General features: G+C 44.2%; 1 protein-coding gene across 2 annotated transcripts in view; it reads right to left on the bottom strand.

The window, feature by feature from the left end:
* Positions 1-1,485: 1,485 nt before the first annotated feature.
* Positions 1,486-19,822, bottom strand: part of ARID1A (AT-rich interaction domain 1A) — a 183,857-nt gene continuing 165,520 nt past the window's right edge. For both annotated transcript variants that reach the window (XM_077295708.1, XM_077295707.1), the window contains exons 14-20: positions 8,803-8,957; positions 8,575-8,707; positions 8,357-8,473; positions 8,152-8,239; positions 4,987-5,875; positions 4,514-4,644; positions 1,486-4,409 (exon numbers count right to left, since the gene is read on the bottom strand). In XM_077295708.1, the coding sequence (XP_077151823.1) occupies positions 2,748-4,409; positions 4,514-4,644; positions 4,987-5,875; positions 8,152-8,239; positions 8,357-8,473; positions 8,575-8,707; positions 8,803-8,957 (3,175 nt within the window). In that variant the 3' untranslated portion in view covers positions 1,486-2,747. The remainder of the gene's footprint in view (positions 4,410-4,513; positions 4,645-4,986; positions 5,876-8,151; positions 8,240-8,356; positions 8,474-8,574; positions 8,708-8,802; positions 8,958-19,822) is intronic.

The raw sequence follows: 19,822 nt of genomic DNA on the forward strand, positions 1-19,822 counted from the left end.
CCTGCGCTTAGTAACCCGATGTTTACCCTGGTTACCAGTGAAGACATCGCTGGATCGGTGTCACACACACACCGATTCAGCGATGTCAGCGGGGCCTCAACGACCAAAAAAAGGTCCAGGCCATTCCGACACGACCAGCGATCTCGCAGCAGGGGCCTGATCGCTGGTACGTGTCACACATAGCGAGATCGCTATGGAGGTCGCTGTTGCGTCACAAAACTTGTGACTCAGCAGCGATCTCGCTAGCGATCTCGCTATGTGAGACGGGGCCTTTAGCAAAGCTAGAAGGGATAGATAACACTAGAGAAGACAAGGAAAGAATTTAGAAGGATCTAGATAAGTTTGAACAAAAGGGCAGCGACTAATACAATGGTATTTAAAAGGGAGAAATGCAAGATTCTACATCTGGGCAAGAAAAAAAGAAATTACATCTTCAGAATGGGAGGAATAGAACTAAGCAAAGGCACGTTTGAAAAAGACTTGGGCATACTAATAGATCACATACTACACGAGTCAACAGTGTGATGCAGCAGAAAAAAAAGGCAAACCGTTCTAGGATGTACTAAGAGAAGCATAGAGTCTAGATCACGTGAAGTAATTATCCCACTCTACTTCTCCTTGGTCAGGCAGAATCTGGAATACTGTGTCCAGTTCCGGGCATTACATTATAAAAGAGACTGAAGCAAGTTCAAGGAAGAGCTACCAGGGTGGTAAGCGGACTGCAAAATATGTCCTATGAGAAATGGTTAAAGGATCTGGGAATGTTTAGCTTGCAAAAAAGAAGGCTAAGAAGAGGCTTCAATAGCTGCCTACAAATATCTGAAGGGATGTCACAGTGTAGAGGGATCATCCTTATTCTCATTTACACATGGAACACGAGAAGCAATGGCATGAAACTGGAAGAGAGAAGATACAGATAACATATTAGAAAAAATTTTTTGACAGTGAGGGTGATTAATTTGTTTAACAGGCTGCCACGAGAGGTGGGGTGTTCTCCTTCAATGGACGTCTTCAAACAGAGGCTGGACAGACATCTGTCAGATGATTTAGTGAAAACTGAATTGAGCAGAGGATTGGCCACGATGACCATTGAGGTCCTGTCCAACTTGAACATTCTATGACTAAGTGTATTAAACAAGGTTGCACCCACTGATGGCCGCACCCTTGCTCCATACACTTGGATTAAGGTCATGCCCACAAAACTGCCCGAGTAAGCGTATCGCATACATCACTGCCATTATCGGCTCAGAAACCAGTAATTCTTCAACTATCTATAACTACCTTGCTCATCACCCATTTAAGGGTATGAGTAGATTAAAAATTGTTGCCTTGTATAAAAAATTTCATCAGTTTTCACATCTACGATAGGGGAACACGTCTAGATGTTGTCAAGTGCAAGAAAAAAAAGTAATGAAAGTAAACTACAGCATTGCACTAAGCATCAGCAGTTGTGTACTGTTCATAGAAAAGCTCTTCACAACTCTGTTAACAAGATTTAATGTACATTTATTCTTAACACGGGAACATAGAGTATAAAGATTTCATACTGAATAAATGATATATCAATAAGCAAAAATAAAAATAAAACAAGTAAAAGGAATAGGCTGAAATTTACATTTTTTCAGAGCTACAAATATGCAGAAATCGCTGGAAAAAAATGACATTGTTGGAACTGAAAAAAAAAAACTCACACCTTGATTGGAAATGGAAAAAGTAAAAGTTGATAGGATTGCTGGATATACAAAGGGTGAAACGAGGCAGAGGTGATGGATGGCATTGCTGCTCTGTGGGTCAAACCATCTATAAGATGTTCCTCCATTGGGAGGGTGGTTAGAAGGGCCTTAAGGAAAGTAACCGGGACCCTTCCTCCATAGATCCAAGAAAGAGCTTGTGAGCGTGGTGAGGGTAAGTGAGGAAATATTGAGGGGAATACAAGAGGTGTGTCTTTAATGTACATCATCATATATATACAGACATCGCAGCTTGCAACCTACAAGCTAAAGGTTAAAACCAGTTATAAGAGGCGATCTCCGATTATTACAATCTAAGTTTAAAGAGGTAAGGGTGTTGCTTCACATGAAACTTTGGGGGAAAAGCGACTTCTCTGCGTCTTTCTCTCCTCCGGAAACTAAAAGCGACCTTTGCCGCTCTCCATTTAAAAACCTACATCTGGAGTCTCTGAGGTTGTGGGTTTTTCCAGCTCCGATTGGATTCTGCGGGGTTTCTCAGCACAGTTAAAAAGGTAATGTCTCTTCAGGTTTTTTTTTTTTGCTTTTTTTTCTTCTGTTTAAAGGTTCAGGGCACACAAATTCTAGTCTAAACATTGCAAGGTGAGGAGTAGGGCAAGTTAATTTTAAGATAAAGAAGGGAATCCTTCTCCTTCCTTGAAGATTCAGAAGTCTTTATCTCCTTAGAATATGAAGCCCATCCCTTGGCTGTTGTGGGCCTAATAAACAGTAGACTTGGGGGAGGGAAGTGTAGTTACAGTGGAGCCCCTTCCCCTAGATAAAAAATAAATTCACTGAAATACAGTAGCTTTGGTTAACACCAAAACACAGAGAGGAAGAGTGGGTGGGAAATTCCACAAGGGTGACCAGATTTCCTCTCTGGGGCGGACAGTGGATTGAGACGTAGTTTTTGCATAAATAAAAAGGGAGGAAAGGAAGAGGGTATGGAATCAACAGTCAGGGAGGATTCCTTTCTGAAGGGAGGAGCAAACCATTCTGGTAAGTTATCCACTGCAGCTGTCATGACTGGCCAATCAAGAAGAGAACATCGCAGATGACCTGTGACACTGAGCAGTTCATTAGTGGAGACACGGAGATGTCCAGCAGACGGGCCTCATACAGTGTGAACTCAGAATGGTTCTCCTCAACTTTTGCCAAAGCAAGCAGGGCACGAGAGGCCCTTCGCATCATGTCCGTACTTGTGGGTTCAAAGGGAGCAGAGGGTCCATGTAAATGTGCAGCCTGACTCTGTTGGAATTGAGTCGCTGCCAGACTATCCTCAAGAAAACCTAGAAGGTTACCAATGCTGCCTTTCTGAAGGGCTATAGCCCTGGCTGCTAAACTATCACCCTGTGCCAAGTTTGCTAAAAGAACCACTGCCATTTCCCTGCACACATGGTTTTTTCTGTCACTTAGGAACCTCACCAACGTCCCATACAGCTTCTCGAGACGACTGAAAGGTGGTGTGGCAAGTATTAGGTCCACATTGCTATCTTGAATGCTCAGTTTGCTAAGAGCCTCCAACACCAGTCTCTGAGGAGAAAGTACTGCATTGGGACCTAGTGTCACAAACGGATCCTGAGCCTCAGCTGATGGACACACTGCCCAGTGTAGCAAACCATCTAGAATGGGCAGACAAATGCTTTCAGGGTATGGAGAAAGATCAAGCTGACCAGATATATTGGCAAGGGTGACCAGTGTGTTCTCACGCAACATTTCCAAACAGTCCCACCACCATTCAGCCTTATTGCTACTAACTCCTTGGTCTCTATCCTCCTCTTTCTCATAGGTGAGGGGTGCTTGTTTCCTTTCTGGGTGCTTGTGATGGAGCAGCACAAGTTTCCCAAGGAGTAGTAACAGTCCTGGGTGCTTTGACATTTCCAAGTCATTGCTTGGCACAAAAGACAAGCTGCGTAAAATATTTGATATGCACACACAACGGCGAGAAAGAGCATCTTGCCAATCTTCCAACGTGCACAGTGGGGTTTCATCCTTGCTGCGTGGTTCATCTTCAAGAATTTTAAGACCATGTCTGTTGTGTGATGGAGGACTACCGCCTAACTGGAAGTCAGTGTCCTCTTCAGAGATTTCTCCTGAATCAGGCGGCAAAGAACTGGACCGGGAACACAAGACATCATCTATGGTGGCAGCTGTGTCCTCTGCAGCAAGAACATGCTGCTCCTTTGAACGACGTTTTATTTGGGGGCACTTGCGATAAGAGGGCTCGGGACGCCTTTCAAAGTGAGTCTGAATATGCTCAGTTGTGTCACCTCCTCCTATTCGCCAGTGTAAGAGGCCACTATCAAATTCTTGCCGACGACCCAATTGGTGCGAGCAGTCCAACACAAAGGCATCTTCCCGTTGAACTATTTTTACAGGAAGTTTGTCAAACTTGCTGGTATGCCGCTGAGTATCTTCACTTGAATTGCAAGGAGCTGAATAGGCCTTTCTTTCTTCTTCACCCTCATCCTCACTTTGAGCATTACCATCTGTCAATGGTTGGCCCACCTCCTCATCACTGGATTCTGTATCACCTAAAAGTGGGCTATGAGAGACATGAGTGGAAGGATTAAGTAGGGTCTTTTGTGCAGGCTCTCCAACTTCATACTCTCGGAGTATCCCAAAGATTTCAATCAGGCATCGTCGGAAATATTCCACTAACAACTCCAGTAACCCAGGTAGCTGCATGAACAAAAAAAAAAAAAAAAAAAAGGAAAAATTGTAATTTGCATGCTCAAAATTGAGAAAGGTCTACAAAAGGTGAATAACTAAATGTATAACTTTACCTGACTGAGGTTAAATGTCATGATACTGTTGTCATCATAAAGAAGTATGTTAATGGTATCCAGCGCCCAGGTACTTTCAGCAAGGAGGCCTGATTTCAATGACATCATCACACGCCAAGCCTCTGGAGTCCCTAAAAAGATAAGCGATTGTAACATAAAGAGCCATGGAATCATAAGGTTTTCAGAAAATAGAAAGGTCTAGTTGTAGGACAATTAACACGGTTCACCCTTAAAAACTGACTGGGTTATGTACAAATCTCCACTATAAGAAAACTATACAATAACTGCAGATGTGAGTGAAAGGGTGAGCGGGCGCAAGGGCATGGGCGAATGAGGAAGCGAGCGAAAGAGCAATAGAGCTCTAGTGAACACTACAAATAGAGAATATATATATATCAAACTGCACCCAGGGAAAGCCCTTTTAAACTTCACTGTAATTTAAAATATGGGCATTCTTCACTCCAGCAACATACCAATTTCCTTTGCCGTTAAACGTCTCCTTGGCTTCAGAATAGGTTGTGTCGCTTCCACCGAACCTGGAGGAAAGGTTATGTCCCTGCGAATAAGAGGCGGTTGGGCTGGGGTGGGTACAATATGTGATGCAGGAACAGGGGGTCCAGCTTTCTGCATCTTCAGGAATGGAGATTTGCTGGGTGAGGTGTGGGCTTCCAGTGGCCGTGGGGTGGCTGGACTAGCTACCTGAGGCAAATGGTTAGGCATGCTTGAGGAAGCTTGGTATCCAGACTGTGGTGGAGCTCTGCTCAGAGGTGGGCCAGGGGCAGGCACATAGGGGGGCTGCTGCCTGTTAACATGAGGTGGCCACTGACCCTCATGGCTAAGTCGCTGGTCGGAATGCACCATATCATCTCCACGAGGTGGCCCAGAATGATAACTAGGTCCCTGTGTGCTGGCTGGAGGAGGACCAGGTCTACCCTGGTAATTGTAGCCTATATCTCCTCGACTTTGCCACATCGCTCCAGATTGTGTTCCATCTGTAGAGCCTCCCATTCCACTAGGTGGCAGAGGTGGCTGTGTGTTGTTCCCTGGAGTGGATGACACCCGTTCACGTCCGAACTGAAATGGAAACTGATTCTGCCCTGTGGATGCAGGCCTGCGCTCTCCAACACTTTGTGGATAACCACTTCCATATTGACCATAAGGGTCTTGAGTAGGCTGTGAACTTGCTGCTGGTGAAGGCTGACCAGTAGGAGGTTGCACTCCTGATCCAGGTGTCTGTTGCTGTTGAGGTTGTGGCTGTTGACCTTGACCACTCTGTGCACCAGCATAAGGAGCATTGTACATTTCCCCTTCATGGCGTTTAGAAGATGGACCATAACTACCATCCATTGGACGCTTGTAGTTCTAAGAATTAGAAAGTTTGTAGAATTAGCGAACTGTCTTAAGAGACAGAAAATCTGTGTTCACTTGTGAGCTATAAAGGACTGAACAGCGCATAAATGAATTTAGATTGGAACAAAACAGTGGCGACAAAGAACAGTCCTTCACTTATAAAAAGGAAAGTGTTATCAAAAATGGTCAAGTCAGATTTGTGTGTTAAATCTATTTTAATGATTCAAAATGAAAAATAAAATTTGCATCTTTCACTGTTCACAGGATTTTTTTTCACACTCATGCTTCCTATTTCAAGAAATACACATGAATAAGACTGACTCAGATCCTATCTTTTGTATTGAAGCATGTAATGAGCATATGCAAAGGTCACTGTGAAGGGAGAGGCATCTGTGAAATCTATTGTGATTGGTGGCTCCAGTAGTAACTGCTGTGTAAAGAGGTGTTGCCCATCATTATCATCCTACATGAACAAAAATAGGGTGCACCTCCATTCATCTACAAATAAATGTATAAAACAATCAGCATGGCTGAGATGGTTAACAGGGAACGAAAACAACAGCCATATACATGATCCGATGAAATATAGATTACATGGTGTGACATGCACACCCTCGGAAGCAAAGTATGAACGCGGGAGATTTCACTCTCTCTTAACCATCTCAGCCATGCTGATTTTTTTTATACATTGTTATTTCAGTCCGTTGCACGCAAGGTTAGGGGGATTTTTTTCAGCCTTTGGTTGTCTTGTATAGATGCATTAGATCTATGGAATGTATTTTGCGGTTATATTTATGTCCCTGCATGTTATACTTGTAAATCTATGTATATGACTTTAGCATGTATTCCTTTCATGCCCGGCTCCAATATATATTAGTGGAGCTCCACTTATTAGCTCCATATGGTTATTTGTCCAGGGGTGTTTATTCATCATGTTTCATACATGTTTTTAGATGGTTTTTAAGGGACCCTGTCGCCAGGTTAGGCCGATACGAGCTACAGCCACCCCCTTTCAGGGTTTACATACAACATTCTATAATGCTGTAGGTAAGCCCCTGATCCGACCTGTAAGAAGAAAAATAACTGGTGTACTTATCTGCCCTGTTGAGGGCAGAGAAAAGTCCTGCAGTGCGCAAGTGCTAGGCCTCTGACCTTTCCGGCGCCTGCGCACTGCAGTACTTTGCTCTGCCCTCAACAGGGCACAGTACGCCTGCGCAGGAGCGCAGATGCCGGGGAGCCTGTGTGGATGATGGAGGGACGCGTCATCCACAAGAAGCAAGCAGGACGGGGACCATAAGAAGATAGGAGGCATGGGACCAAGAGCGAAACCACTTGGACCAGATTGCCCCTCAGGTGAGTATAATAAAAGTTATTTTTCCTCTCTTACAGGTCGGACCGGGGGCTTATCTACAGCATTATAAAATGCCATCAGACCTGAAAGATGGTGGCCGTAACTCGTTTCAGCAAAACCTGGTGACAGGTTTCCTTTAATGTACATTTGTGTATGTCTAAGGTTTCTAATAATAAAGGTAACATTTAAATGCTTTGTTTGTGTCAGGTGTGCACACCATTATTTGTTTGGTCTTTTTTCTCCCAATTCTACATCTTTATAATCCTATCTGGGATGATAATGAGATGAAAGAACTGAATACTGTTCCTGAAAGAATAGTGTACTGCAGGTAGTCTGAAATAGCCTAGTGGCCAGAATAAAAATTTAAAGATTTATATTTTATTTTTATTTTTTTAAAATACAGATCATGATATGACCAAATAAAGCTATATATTGATCTAATAAAAAAAATATTTTTTTTATTATTTTAATTTCTTCTAATACATTCCCTTTAACAGGATTGTATAAAACTAGGGGAAAAAGAAAGGCCCATGCTACCATACAAAGTCTATTAACTAGCTTTTCCGCTAAGACCTTGCTCAGACGTACGTGCTCTGTGTTACTCATGGACAAAACATGCAACCATTATAATCTATGTTGCTATTTATATGTCTGTACTTTTTTGTGGACTGTGTGTGAAGCACAAAGACGTGACCATTTTCTTACGGCAGAGCAGATGAAATGTACTAATACAAGTCAATGAAAAACACAGACAGCACTGATGGCAGTGTCCAGTCACTGTTTAACAATGCAAACGATAGGAGAAGCTTGGCTATGGATTTATCCATACGTGAAAGACACTGATGAATCATGAACCCAAAATACTGATGAGAGCGGCACCATTTTTTGCGTACATGAAAAACTCTGACATCTGAATGAGTCCTAACACTTGGCTTACCTGTTGTTGATACACTGGGTTTTGCTGACTTTGATAGGGACTACCTGAAGTACCCTGAGTTTGGTACTGATTGCTGTAGGAGTCATGTCTAGAAGGAAAGAACAACATGAAGAAACAAAAAATAGTCTAATATTTTATTTTTTTAATATAAAACATCACGTGCACAAGCGTCCCTTCACATTATTAATATTCTAACTATTCATACCTTTGTTGAGGATAACGCCCAGGTGAGTACATGCCACTGTCAGTGTTGGAAGGCATCATATTTGGCTGTGCACCACTGCTCCCCATACTTCCTTCTGGTCCAAGACCAGGTTCTGGCCTTTAGAAAAAAAAAAAAAGTTAAACATTTGGAAAATTAACTTAAGGCAACAGTCATATTTCATATTTTAATGAGAAAATTAAAGTTTGGGGTATACTTGCCTCCCTCTGTCGTAACCACCATAATAATGCTGGCGCTGAGTCATATTTGGCATACCTGGGCCTGTAGCCCTACTATAAGGATCTCCCATTGTCCCACTGGGTCCCTGACCTGAAGACATGAAGGGATCGGTACCTGAATGACAGTGAGAAAATAAAGGATTTAGCCAATACAATTAAACATCTAGTTTCAAGATTCCTAATATACACCACTGAAGCTTCAGCTCTCACCTTTCCTCATACTGCCATAAGGATCCTTGCTAGCATCATAAGGCATCCTGCCCATCATGTCTGCCTGGTACCCAGGATTAGGCGTCATAGAATTTCTTTTCTGATAGGAAGGATCTGAACCATCATATGCATCCTGAAGACCCACAGAGTTATTCCTTTATGCAAAGACATTAAGATACAAAAAGGTATATATAAGACCTGCACACCTCAGAGCTTCAGTTGTAGCATTTACTTACTATTCAAATTTTTGTAATGGCTTAAGTCAAGAGAATATATTGGGGAAGCTCCCAGAGTGAGGATTGCGTCTCTTTGCGTTATTTAGGAAAGGTTCCGACTGACCATAGACTTGCGTTATGGTCTTGTTTGTCAGATCGCCTTCAAAATGATAAAATTCACCTTTTTATAGCCCATGATTCTAAGACTAGGAATATCGGTAGGTTGTACTCTTCGCTCTAAGCTAAAAATAATTGCATTTAGGATTTGTTTTTGTTTGGCAGCAGGGGTGAGTGGATTGGGTCTGCTAGGTTGAAATTATTTTACTAAAAGAGAATTTGTGTAGCACTCATTTGATAAAAAGCATTAATGAGAGTGCTTCTGCAACGTGTTGCACAAGTCTGCAAGGTACACTGTGGATGGAACAAGCAGCAATACCGGTGACTACACAAACATTGGAGCATATCTATCAGGTTAGATGCATTCAGGCATTAATTGCTTTGAAAGTTCACAAAATTTTTTGCAGTTGCAAATTAGTCAAAAATTGCATTTTCAAGCCTGTTTCTCCCAACAGTGCCAAAATAGGCAGAGGTAGGGCGGAACATCACTCATGAAAAACGGAAGACATTTTTAACCTCTTAAAGAACAAGCCACTTTGTAGGCCAATAACCAGGCCTTAATTTTGAAATCTGTCCACTGTCACTTTATGTGGTTATAACGCTGGAATACTTCAACGAATCCCCCTAATTCTGAGATTGTTTTTTTATGACATAATTGTACTTTATGATAGTGGTAAAAAAAATAATCAAAATTTCTTGTGTTTGTGAACTTGTGAATTTTTATGCCCTTAAATCAGAGCGTTATGTCACACTAAATAGTTAATAAATAACATTTCCACTTTAAATCAGCACAATTTTTGAAACAATTTTTGTTAGGAAGTTATAAGGGTTAACAGTTGACCAGTGCTCTCATTTTTCCAACAAAATTTACAAAAATTTTTTTTTTTTTTTTTTTTTTTTTTTTTTAGGGACCACATGACATTTGAAGTGACTGAGGGGTCTATATGGCAGAAAATACCCAAACGTGATACAATTCTAAAACTGCATCCCTCAAGGTGCACAAAACCACATTCGAGAAGTTTATTAACCCTTCAGGTGCTTCACAAGAACTGAAGCAATGTGGAAGAAAAAAAAACGAACATTTAACTTTAATTCACAAAAATGTTACTTCAGACACAATTTTTTCTATTTTCTCAAGGGTATTAGGAGAAATAGCACAACAAATATTGTGGTCCATTTTATCCTGAGTACACAGATACCCCATGTGTGGAGGAAGACAAATCTTTAGGAACACTGCAGGGCTCGAAAGGGAAGGAGCGCTATTTGAGGTTTTGAGCGTAAAATTAGCTGGAATCAATAGCAAACACCATGTCTCGTTTGGAGAAGCCCTGATGTGCCTAAACAGTGGAAACCCCCACAATTGACCCCATTTTGGAAACTGGACCCCTTAAGGGACTTATCAAGATAATAGCTGAGCATCTTGAACCCCCAGGTGCTTCACGGAGGTTTATAACAGAGCTGTGAAAATTAATCAAATTCTTTCCACAAAAATCATCTTTTAGCACCAAATTTTTTATTTTAACAAAAGTAGCAGGAAAAAAAATAGACCACAAAAATTGTTGTGCAAATTCTCCTGAGTACGCAGATACCCCATGTGTGGAGGAAGACCACTGTTTGGATGCTCGGCAGGACCCCGAAGGGAAGGAGCAAGGTTTCACTTTTTGAACACAAAATTGGCTGAAATTGAGAGCAAACGCCATGTCACTTTTGGAGAGCCCCTGATGTGCCTTATCCAGTGGAAATCCCCCACAAGTGGTACCATTTTGGAAACTAGTCCCCTCAAAGAACTTATCTAGATGTGTGGTGAGCATCTTGAACCCCCAAGGTGCTTTACAGAAGTTTATAACAGAGGTAAGAAAATAAAAAGAATTAAAAAAAAAAAAAAAAAAAAAAAAAATTCCGCAAAACTTTTCTTTTAGCCCTAATTTTTTTATTTTCAAGGGTAACAGGAGAAAGTGGACCCCAAAATGTGTAATTTCTCCTGAGTGTGCCAATACTCCATGTGTGGGTGAAAACTACTTTTGAGGCACAGTGCAAAGCAAGATGTGGGTAAAATTGGCACCAGAATTTGTCCCTCAACTTCTGCTGAATATAGAAATACCCCAAATGTGGCTGTACAATACTGCTTAACCATAAGGAAAGTCGCGGTAGGGATGGAGCGCCATTTGCCTCCTGGAGCGCAGATTTTCCTAGAATAGTTTGTGGACTCCATATAAGGAGTCCCTAAGTCAGGGGCGGGGAACCTTCCTCCCGCGGGCCACGGTAACTTTTCATGCAGCCCGAGGGCGGGTTCCCGGAGTCCGCAATGCTCGGGCGGCAGCCGCATCCTGCCGGCCCTTTAACCCCTAGTGCACGCAGCCTACACATGAATGATGACATCATCGGGGTGGGCGGGGTTAGCAACAGTGCTCTCCCCATCCTCCTGTCCCAGAAGAGATGCTGCAGCCTGCCATAGAGCCCAGAGCGATCTCTGTACCGGCAGCTCAGTGTCTGTCTGCTGGTGACTTGTGACCTGCTGGTGATCTGTGCCCCTCATCTATGTGCCCCTCCCCCCCGCTATGTGCCCCAATATAATCTCTGTCCCCCAACTATCTGCCCCCCTGTGAATTCTGTGACTCCCAGCTAAGTGCCCCCATGAGATCTCTGTGCCCCCTGTGATCTGTGGCCCCAGCTTTGTGCCCTGCCCCCCCGTGATCTGTGCCCCATAGCTATGCGCCCCCTGTGATCTCTCTGCCCCCTAGCTATATGCCCCCTGTGATCTGACCTGAAGAATATAAGTCCGTAAGGACAGGGTCCTCTCCCCTCTGTACCAGTCTGTCATTGTAAATTTGTTTACTGTTAATGATATCTATAACCCTGCATGTAACCCCTTTTCTCATGTACAGCACCATGAAATTAATGGTGCTGTATAAATAAATAATAATCTGTGCCCCCAGCTATATGCTCCATGATCTGTGCCCCCCAGCTATATGCACCCCTGTGATCTCTGTGGCTCCCATCTTTCTGTCCCCCTGTGATCTATGTTCTCCCTGTGCCCCCCTGCTATGAACCCCTCTGATATTTGTGCTCCCATGTGATCTGTCCCCTCCAGCTATGTGCCCCACCATGATCTCTGTGCCCTCCAGCCATGTGCCCTCCTGTGATTTCTGGGCCCCCTCCATCTTTGTACCACCCTCCGGTGATCTGTCTCTCCACGGCGATGCCTGTCCCCTCAGTGAGGGCAGGATATGACAAAAAGTTGACTGCTCTCCTGGCCAACACAAACCTGGAAAAGCAACTGTGAGAAGCAACATGATCAATATCACCTAACATCACAGCTGCACCAAAGAGAAGCAGCTCCAGCTGTTACATTAAAGGGAACCTGTCCCCCCCCCCCCCCCCCCCCCCCCGCCCCCAGGCGGTTTTAACTAAAAGAGCCACCTTGTGCAGCAGTAATGCTGCATTCTGACAAGGTGGCTCTTTTAGTTCTGGGTGCTGTAACTGCCGAAATAATCCGTTTTATAATTTGTCCTACATACCTTTCTTCAGTCAAGGAGGCAGGCCTTTCCCCCCTGCTGCAGACGCCACACAGCAGTCACTCAAATCTTCTTGGCGCCGCCTCCTCACTGCTGCTTTTGAATGAGCTGGCGCCTGCGCCCTTTTCTCCTGCCTTGGGCAGACGCAGTGAGCGCTGCCCATCTGTCCTCATATGCAGTCCAGCTGACTGCGCCTGTGCGGCCGCCCTGCCTGTGAATCCCAGCCCCGCAGTGTCTTATTTATTCATACTACGGGGCTGGGTTTCACAGGCAGGGCGTCCACACAGGCGCAGTCAGCTGGACTGCATATGAGGACAGACGGGCAGCGCTCACTGCGCCTGCCCAAGGCAGGAGAAAAGAGTGCAGGCAGCGGCTCATTTCAAAACAGCGGTGAGGAGGCGGTGCCAAGAAGATTTGAGTGGCGGCTGTGTGGTGTTTGCAGCAGGGGGGAAAGGCCTGCCTCCTTGACTGAAGAAAAGGACAAATTACAAAACTGATTATTTCGGCAGTTACAGCACCAATAACTAAAAGCCACCTTGTCAGAATGCAGCATTACTGCTGCACAAGGCGGCTCTTTTAGTCAAAAACGCCCGGGGGGGGTAACAGGTTCCCTTTAAGGGCGAGCTACTGTAATTGTTTGACTACCGTATATACTCGAGTATAAGCTGAGAGCCCTAATTTTGCCACAAAAAAATGGGAAAACTTAATGATTTGAGTATAAGCCTAGGGTGGGAAATACAGCAGCTACCGGTAAATTTCAAAAATAAAAAAAAAATACCAATAAAAGTAAAATTGAGACACCAGTAGGTTACGTGTTTTTGAATATTCACATTGAATCAGGAGCCCCATATAATGCTCCATACAATTCATGATGGCCCAATAAGATGCTCCATAATAAAATATGCCCCATATAATGCTGCATAGGTTGATTATCTATGGAGCACCTTATGGGGCCATAATCAACCTATGCAGCATTATATGGGGCACATTATCTATGGAGCATCTTATGGGGCCATAATCAATCTATGCAGCATTGTATGGGGCACATTATCGATGGAGCATCTTATGGGGCCATAATGTGCCCCATACAATGCTGCACAGATTGATTATGGCCCCATAAGATGCTCCATAGATAATGTGCCCCATACAATGCTGCATAGATTGATTATGGCCCCATAAGATGCTCCATAGATAATGTGCCCCATACAATGCTGCATAAGTTTTTTCAGAGCCTTTGTGCTACCAGTAACGTGGAAGTCCCCTATATTTCCATTAGATGACAGACATGAGTTGGGACTTGCTTTTTTTGTGGATTGAGTTGAAGCTTGTATTGGAAACATTTTTCATAACGTTTGAGATCACATTTATCTGGCGCTCTACACTAAGCACATACTTTGGCGTTTCCATCTAAATCTCCGAGTGACTTGACAAATGAAACCCCAGAGGGATCCAATCATTATAATGGAGACGCAGAGTTACTTTAGACTGATATACCCTGTTGAAAAAGCTAGTATGCGAAACGCGCGTCCGGGGGTCCTTGGTGAGGTGTGGATACTTTCCCTGATGACAGCAATGGGTAAGCCTGGAACATAATATGTTGCACTCATTCTGTGTTACTTTGGGGTACCTGTGGGACCATGTGTTATAATTGGTACTGGTTTACCTTCATTATTGAGAGGATGTATTGTAGTCACTTAGTTATCGCCATATTTCCTCCTTATTGCCCTCTCCATGTATAGTGTTTACAGCACTTATATGCATTTTTTGGTACTCTGGTGTTATTTTGTTGTATTTATGTAAATAAAAACGTTGCGTATTTTCATAATTAACTATGTGGATGTGGACTTTTTTGCTCCATTTTTCTGTGTTTGCTCTTGCTTGGAGTTGTCCTGGAGATTGGGCGCCCCTTAGGTGCCTTGGGAGAGTTGGGGCTACTTGCTCTCAATTACAATATACTTTGGTGCTTCATGATTGTAGTATTAATTACTTTAGACTCCGTCTGGCCTATGTTCAGCGTTGTCCTTCCTTTTAGAGGTGCACAAAACTATGGTGAACTGCACTTTTATGCACGCCTAAAAAGACGGACACCGCCGGATCACAGGTTCTATGGCGTTAGCAGTGCCTCCATCTGCCTCATTATAGGGAATCTTCCGCTGGCGGTTCTGCCTGAATCACGTATTTCAGAGATTTACACAAACCCCGGTATAGGAGCTCAGTGCAGAGCACAGGATAAATGTGCGCCGGGCATTACTGCGATCTTTGGGAGGCAAAACTAACAAATCCACAGCAGGTGAAGAATTGGTTTTATTTATTTTTTTACGCGGTTCCTCATGTGGTATAAGTGATTAGGTGACTATTCTTCGGGTCGGTGTGATTCCAGCGATTCCAGATTTTTATCAGGTTATGTTTGGCTGCTGTCACACACTAAGACACTTTCTTTTATTTTATTTTTGTTTGCAAGAAGAAGTTTTTGCATCACCATATTTTGAGAGCTATAATGGTTTCATATTTTGGCCCACAGACATGCGAGGGCTTGTTTTTTGTGGGACAAGCTGACTTTTATTGGTATCATTTACATGACTTTTTGATCACTTTCTATTCCGATTTTTGTGGAGGCAGAATAAACAAAAAAAAATATAGTAACTTACCGATAACTATTTCTCTGAGCCCATGACGGCACCACGGAGAGAGGGGATCCGCCCATCAAGGAGAGGAAACCTACAGATAAAAGGCGGTACCTCTCTCCCACATTCGTTGTTTTCAGAGCATGAAGGGAACGCTAGGTTAAAATATTCATCATCACTAAAAGTTTTACAGAGATACCGCGTGACTATTTCTTAAGTAATAGCGTAATTTTAAACTAAGTTTGCACACCCACACGTGAAGGGAGGGAATGTACGGGTGCCGTCATGGGCTCAGAAATACAGTTATCGGTAAGTAACTATATTTTTCTCTTTCTCCCATGACTGCACCACCGAGAGAATTGCAGAGACTGTACATCTAGGGGGGGGGACCACCGATTCCAGAACCCTTTTCCCAAAGGTAAGGACCAAAGAAGAGGCTACGTCCAGCCGATAGTGGTTAAAGAATGTAGAGGGGAAAGACCAAGTAGCAGCTCTACATATGTCATCAATCGAAGCACTGACTCTTTCCACCCAGGAGGCTGCCACTGCTCTCGTTGAGTGAGCTCTAATTTTCTCCAGAGCGCACACCCCACACGATGTATATGACAGGTTGATGGCGTCTCTGATCCATCTTGCTAATGTGTTTTTAGAAGCTTTTTTCCCCTTCCGAGAAACCTGAAAACATACAAAAAGATCTATCCTTCATACACTCCCTAGCTGCCTCTATGTAATTAATCAGGCATCTTCCGACGTCTAACGTAACATTTTTTCTTCCTTATTTTTGGGATTAGGACAAAAGGAGGGAAGGGAAATCTCCTGTGATCTATGGAACCGCGAGGCTACTTTTGCAAGGTAGGCTGGGTTCGTTTTGAGAACAACCCTATCATCTAAGATCTGTGTGAAAGGATGGCTAGCTGATAATGCCTGGACGTCACTGACCCTACGCGCTGAAGAGCTACCAGTAGAGATGTTTTGAGGGACAGGATTCTCAAGGGAGCTTCTGCCAAGGGTTCGAAGGGAGATTTAGTTAAGGCCGTAAGGACTAAATTTAAATCCCATTGTGGAGAATTCCGTAAGGGAAGGGATTTAGACATTTCTGCCGCTTTAATGAACGTGGAAACCCAACGATTCCCTGCTAGATCGTAATTGAACAAAGCCCCATTGGCAGCGACCTGAACCTTTAGGGTACTTGTAGCCAGACCTTGTTCCAACCCCTTCTGCAGGAACTCTAATATGGCTCTATGTGGAACCCCCTCATTTACTTTAGAGCCTGATGTGGAGAGGAATTTATTCCAGGTTTTACCGTACTGTTTGGTGGTTATCGGTTTCCTGCTTTGTAGTAAGGTTGATACTAGTCTTGGCGAGAACCCTTTATCCCTTAGTAGCCCTCTTTCAAATTCCAGGCTGTCATATGTAAACTTGCTTCCTGTGAGTGTGCTACTTGTCCCTGGGAGAGGAGGTTTGGAAGATCCAGAAGCACCCAAGGGTCGGAGATGGACATCCTCCTCACCCATGAAAACCAAATCCACTTTGCCAGAAGGGGGTTATTAAGACTACACAAGCTATATCTTCCCATATTTTTCTCAGGACTGCTGGGATTAGTGCGATTGGGGGTAAGGCATATGCTAGTCGATAGTTCCATGGAATCAGGAATGCATCCAAGTGAGAGGGTTCCCTAAGGGAGTTATGGAGCAGAAGGTGTCCACCTTCCGGTTCAGGTTGTTTGCGAACAGATCTATGTCCGGTATCCCCCATCTTTCTTTGATCTGATTGACTACTGCTTGGCTTAATTCCCATTCTCCCTGTCTCAGGCGAGACAGACTCAGTAAGTCTGCCCTGTAATTGTCCACCCCAGGTTGTCATCGGCTAGTTGAAAGATTGATTTTGTTACTTCCATGAGGGACTGGGATCGGGTACCACCTTGTTGATTTAAGTATGCTACCACTACCCGGTTGTCTGAGAATACCCTGACATGATATGAGTGAAGGGAGTTCAGGAATTTAAAGAGTGCACATTTCACTGCTAGTAGTTCTTTCATATTGGAAGATGCTGCTCTCAGGTCATCTGACCAGACCCCCTGTGCTATGAGGTCATTCAGGTGAGCCCCCTAACCCCTGGGGCTTGCGTCCGTAGTCACAACTTTTGAGACCGGAACCACCCATGGGACACCCCGGGTCAAATTGTTTGTCTTCATCCACCATTCTAGTGAGAGTGTGGTGTTTGACGATATACTGAACTGACCTTCTAAATTTCCGCTGACAAAACCTCCCATTGCAATTCCTTTGAGTGTATCTGAGTAATGAACCGCAGGGATGCATGCTGTCATGGACCGCAGGAGGGACATTGCCTCTTGTAAATATATGTAGGGGAGATTCCCTCACTCGAGATACCAACCCCACCATCCTCAATATTTTCCCTAAGGGTAGACGACATTCCTCATGGATTGAATCTAGTATAATGCCCAGATATTCCTGTACTTGGCTTGGTACTGCCAGCCTAAGTTGTTTAAAGAATGCATGACCTTCTCCAACTGAGCTTTGCAATTTGGGGGGAGTTGCCGATTATCAGGAAGTTATCTAAATATGGAACGATTAGGGTGTCCTGCTCTCTTAGGTGAGCCATTACTTCTGCCACTAGTTTGGTGAACACTCGAGGCGCTATGGCCAGTCCAAAGGGAAGAGCTGCAAATTGGTAATTTTTTTTTTTTATCAGTGGGTCCTTTACTGAACATGAACCCCTTATTCTTACTTCTTTAGTCTTCCCATCTATCTTGTGTTCTTGGTGGCTTTCTTCGGATAAACCTCTTACTCTGAAAGGGCTGCTTGTAGGACGGGTTAGAGAGGATAGGGAAGGACTTTTTCTTATGCCCCCGCTTTATCTAGGATGTAATCCAGAGTGGAACCAAATAGGAACTCTCCTTCACAGGGGACGGTATATAGCTTTGATTTGGTCTGGAGATCTCCCAGCCAACATTTAAGCCAAAAGGCTTGTCTGGCCACATTAGAAAAAACTGCTGATCTGGCAGCTAGTCTGACAGTCCGTTGATGCGTCCCCCAGGAAGGCAGCATCCCCCCTCATTACTGGTGAAGTGTTTAACATAATGTCTCTAGATGTTTTCCCCTTAAGCTGAGATTCCAGTTGATCCAACCAGACCATTAGGTAGTGGGATGTACAAGTGGGCTGCTTCCTATGAACCATTCAGGAATCAGGAATGCATCTGCCTTCTTGTCTATTGGGTCTTTTAAGACTCCCATATCCTCTAACGGGAGGGCGAACTTTTTGGTCGCCTTGGCGATTGCCACATCTAATTTGGGTGCCATTTCCCAAAAGAAGCATGTTGGGTCCTCAAAAGGGTATTTCCTTTTTGGCGTAAGTAGAGCTTTTCTTATGGGTTTTTTCCATTCCTTTTTAATCAAGGCCTGGATTTTTTCATTAAGCGAGAAGGCTTTTTTTTTTCTGTTCAAGGCCTCCAAACATAATATCTTTTTTTTGGGGGGGAAGGGGCGCGAGGATCAGCTAGCCCCATAGTGTTCCTAACCGCCTTGACGAGGCTGTCTCCTCTAGTGGAAAACAGCTGCGACCCTCAGAGGTAGATGAAGATGATACTGATGATGAATCAGAGGTATCCAAAACCCCTTCTTCACTATCCGTGTTACTAGACTTGGGTTCAGGGGTCCTGTGCCTGGTCTTCCTTTGCTTTTTACCCTCCTGAAGGGACCTAAAGGTGTCCTCCACCTGGGTTTTAATTAATGATCCTAGTTCTGTTGCGAACCCGGGAAGCCTTTCACATACTGTCTGTTCTATACAGAAGCTGCAAAGTCTTTTTTCCCACGTGGTGGGCAAATCTTCCCTACAGAGCGCACAGATCCTGTGTTTAGATTTCCCTGAACTTTTCCTCCCCTAAAATAAAAAAATAAAAAAGAAGAAAATAGGGCCCTGTTAAACAGCGAACTTTTACGAACATCACTCACTACCTGGCGGAAGTAAGAGCACCGGTTGGAGATGAACTGTATCCACTGAAGGATTCTCCCTCACGCTGGACGCAGCACTGGAACCTTTGCTGTGCTGGGATTCTGAGCGCCCCTTTCCGGTGTTGTCATGTTACTGGTGGTGGAAAGCATGTTTCCCTTTCACCTCTGGCCGCCGTTTCTGCTGCTGCTGTGGTGGTGGTAATCTGGTCTGTGGGGATTTCAACTCCAGTTGTTCCAGATCGCTCATGGTCTCTGGGGAACACTGACGGGGCCTCCATTGGAAGCCCCAAGCCAGTGCACCATCCCCCTTAAATAGCGCCGCGACTGGATTACCCAGTCATGCCCCGTGCCAACATGCCCTGCGCGCTGATGGTTACTCAGTCATGCCCTGCAGCATACGCATCAACGTGCTCGCGCATGCGCACTGACCGACTCCCAGAGATGCTTTGCGGCGCCTCCAACAAAGGGACGTGCCACTCCGCGCATGCTTCCTGGTTCCCAAAACCCCCGGGAGACGCCAAGCCTTCAATCCGGGGGAGGCAGCTGTGTGTTACTACTTCTCCCCTCGCGTTCCGGAG

The sequence above is a fragment of the Ranitomeya variabilis genome, chromosome 3 (genome assembly GCF_051348905.1).
Source record: "Ranitomeya variabilis isolate aRanVar5 chromosome 3, aRanVar5.hap1, whole genome shotgun sequence".
Classification (NCBI taxonomy): domain Eukaryota; kingdom Metazoa; phylum Chordata; class Amphibia; order Anura; family Dendrobatidae; genus Ranitomeya; species Ranitomeya variabilis.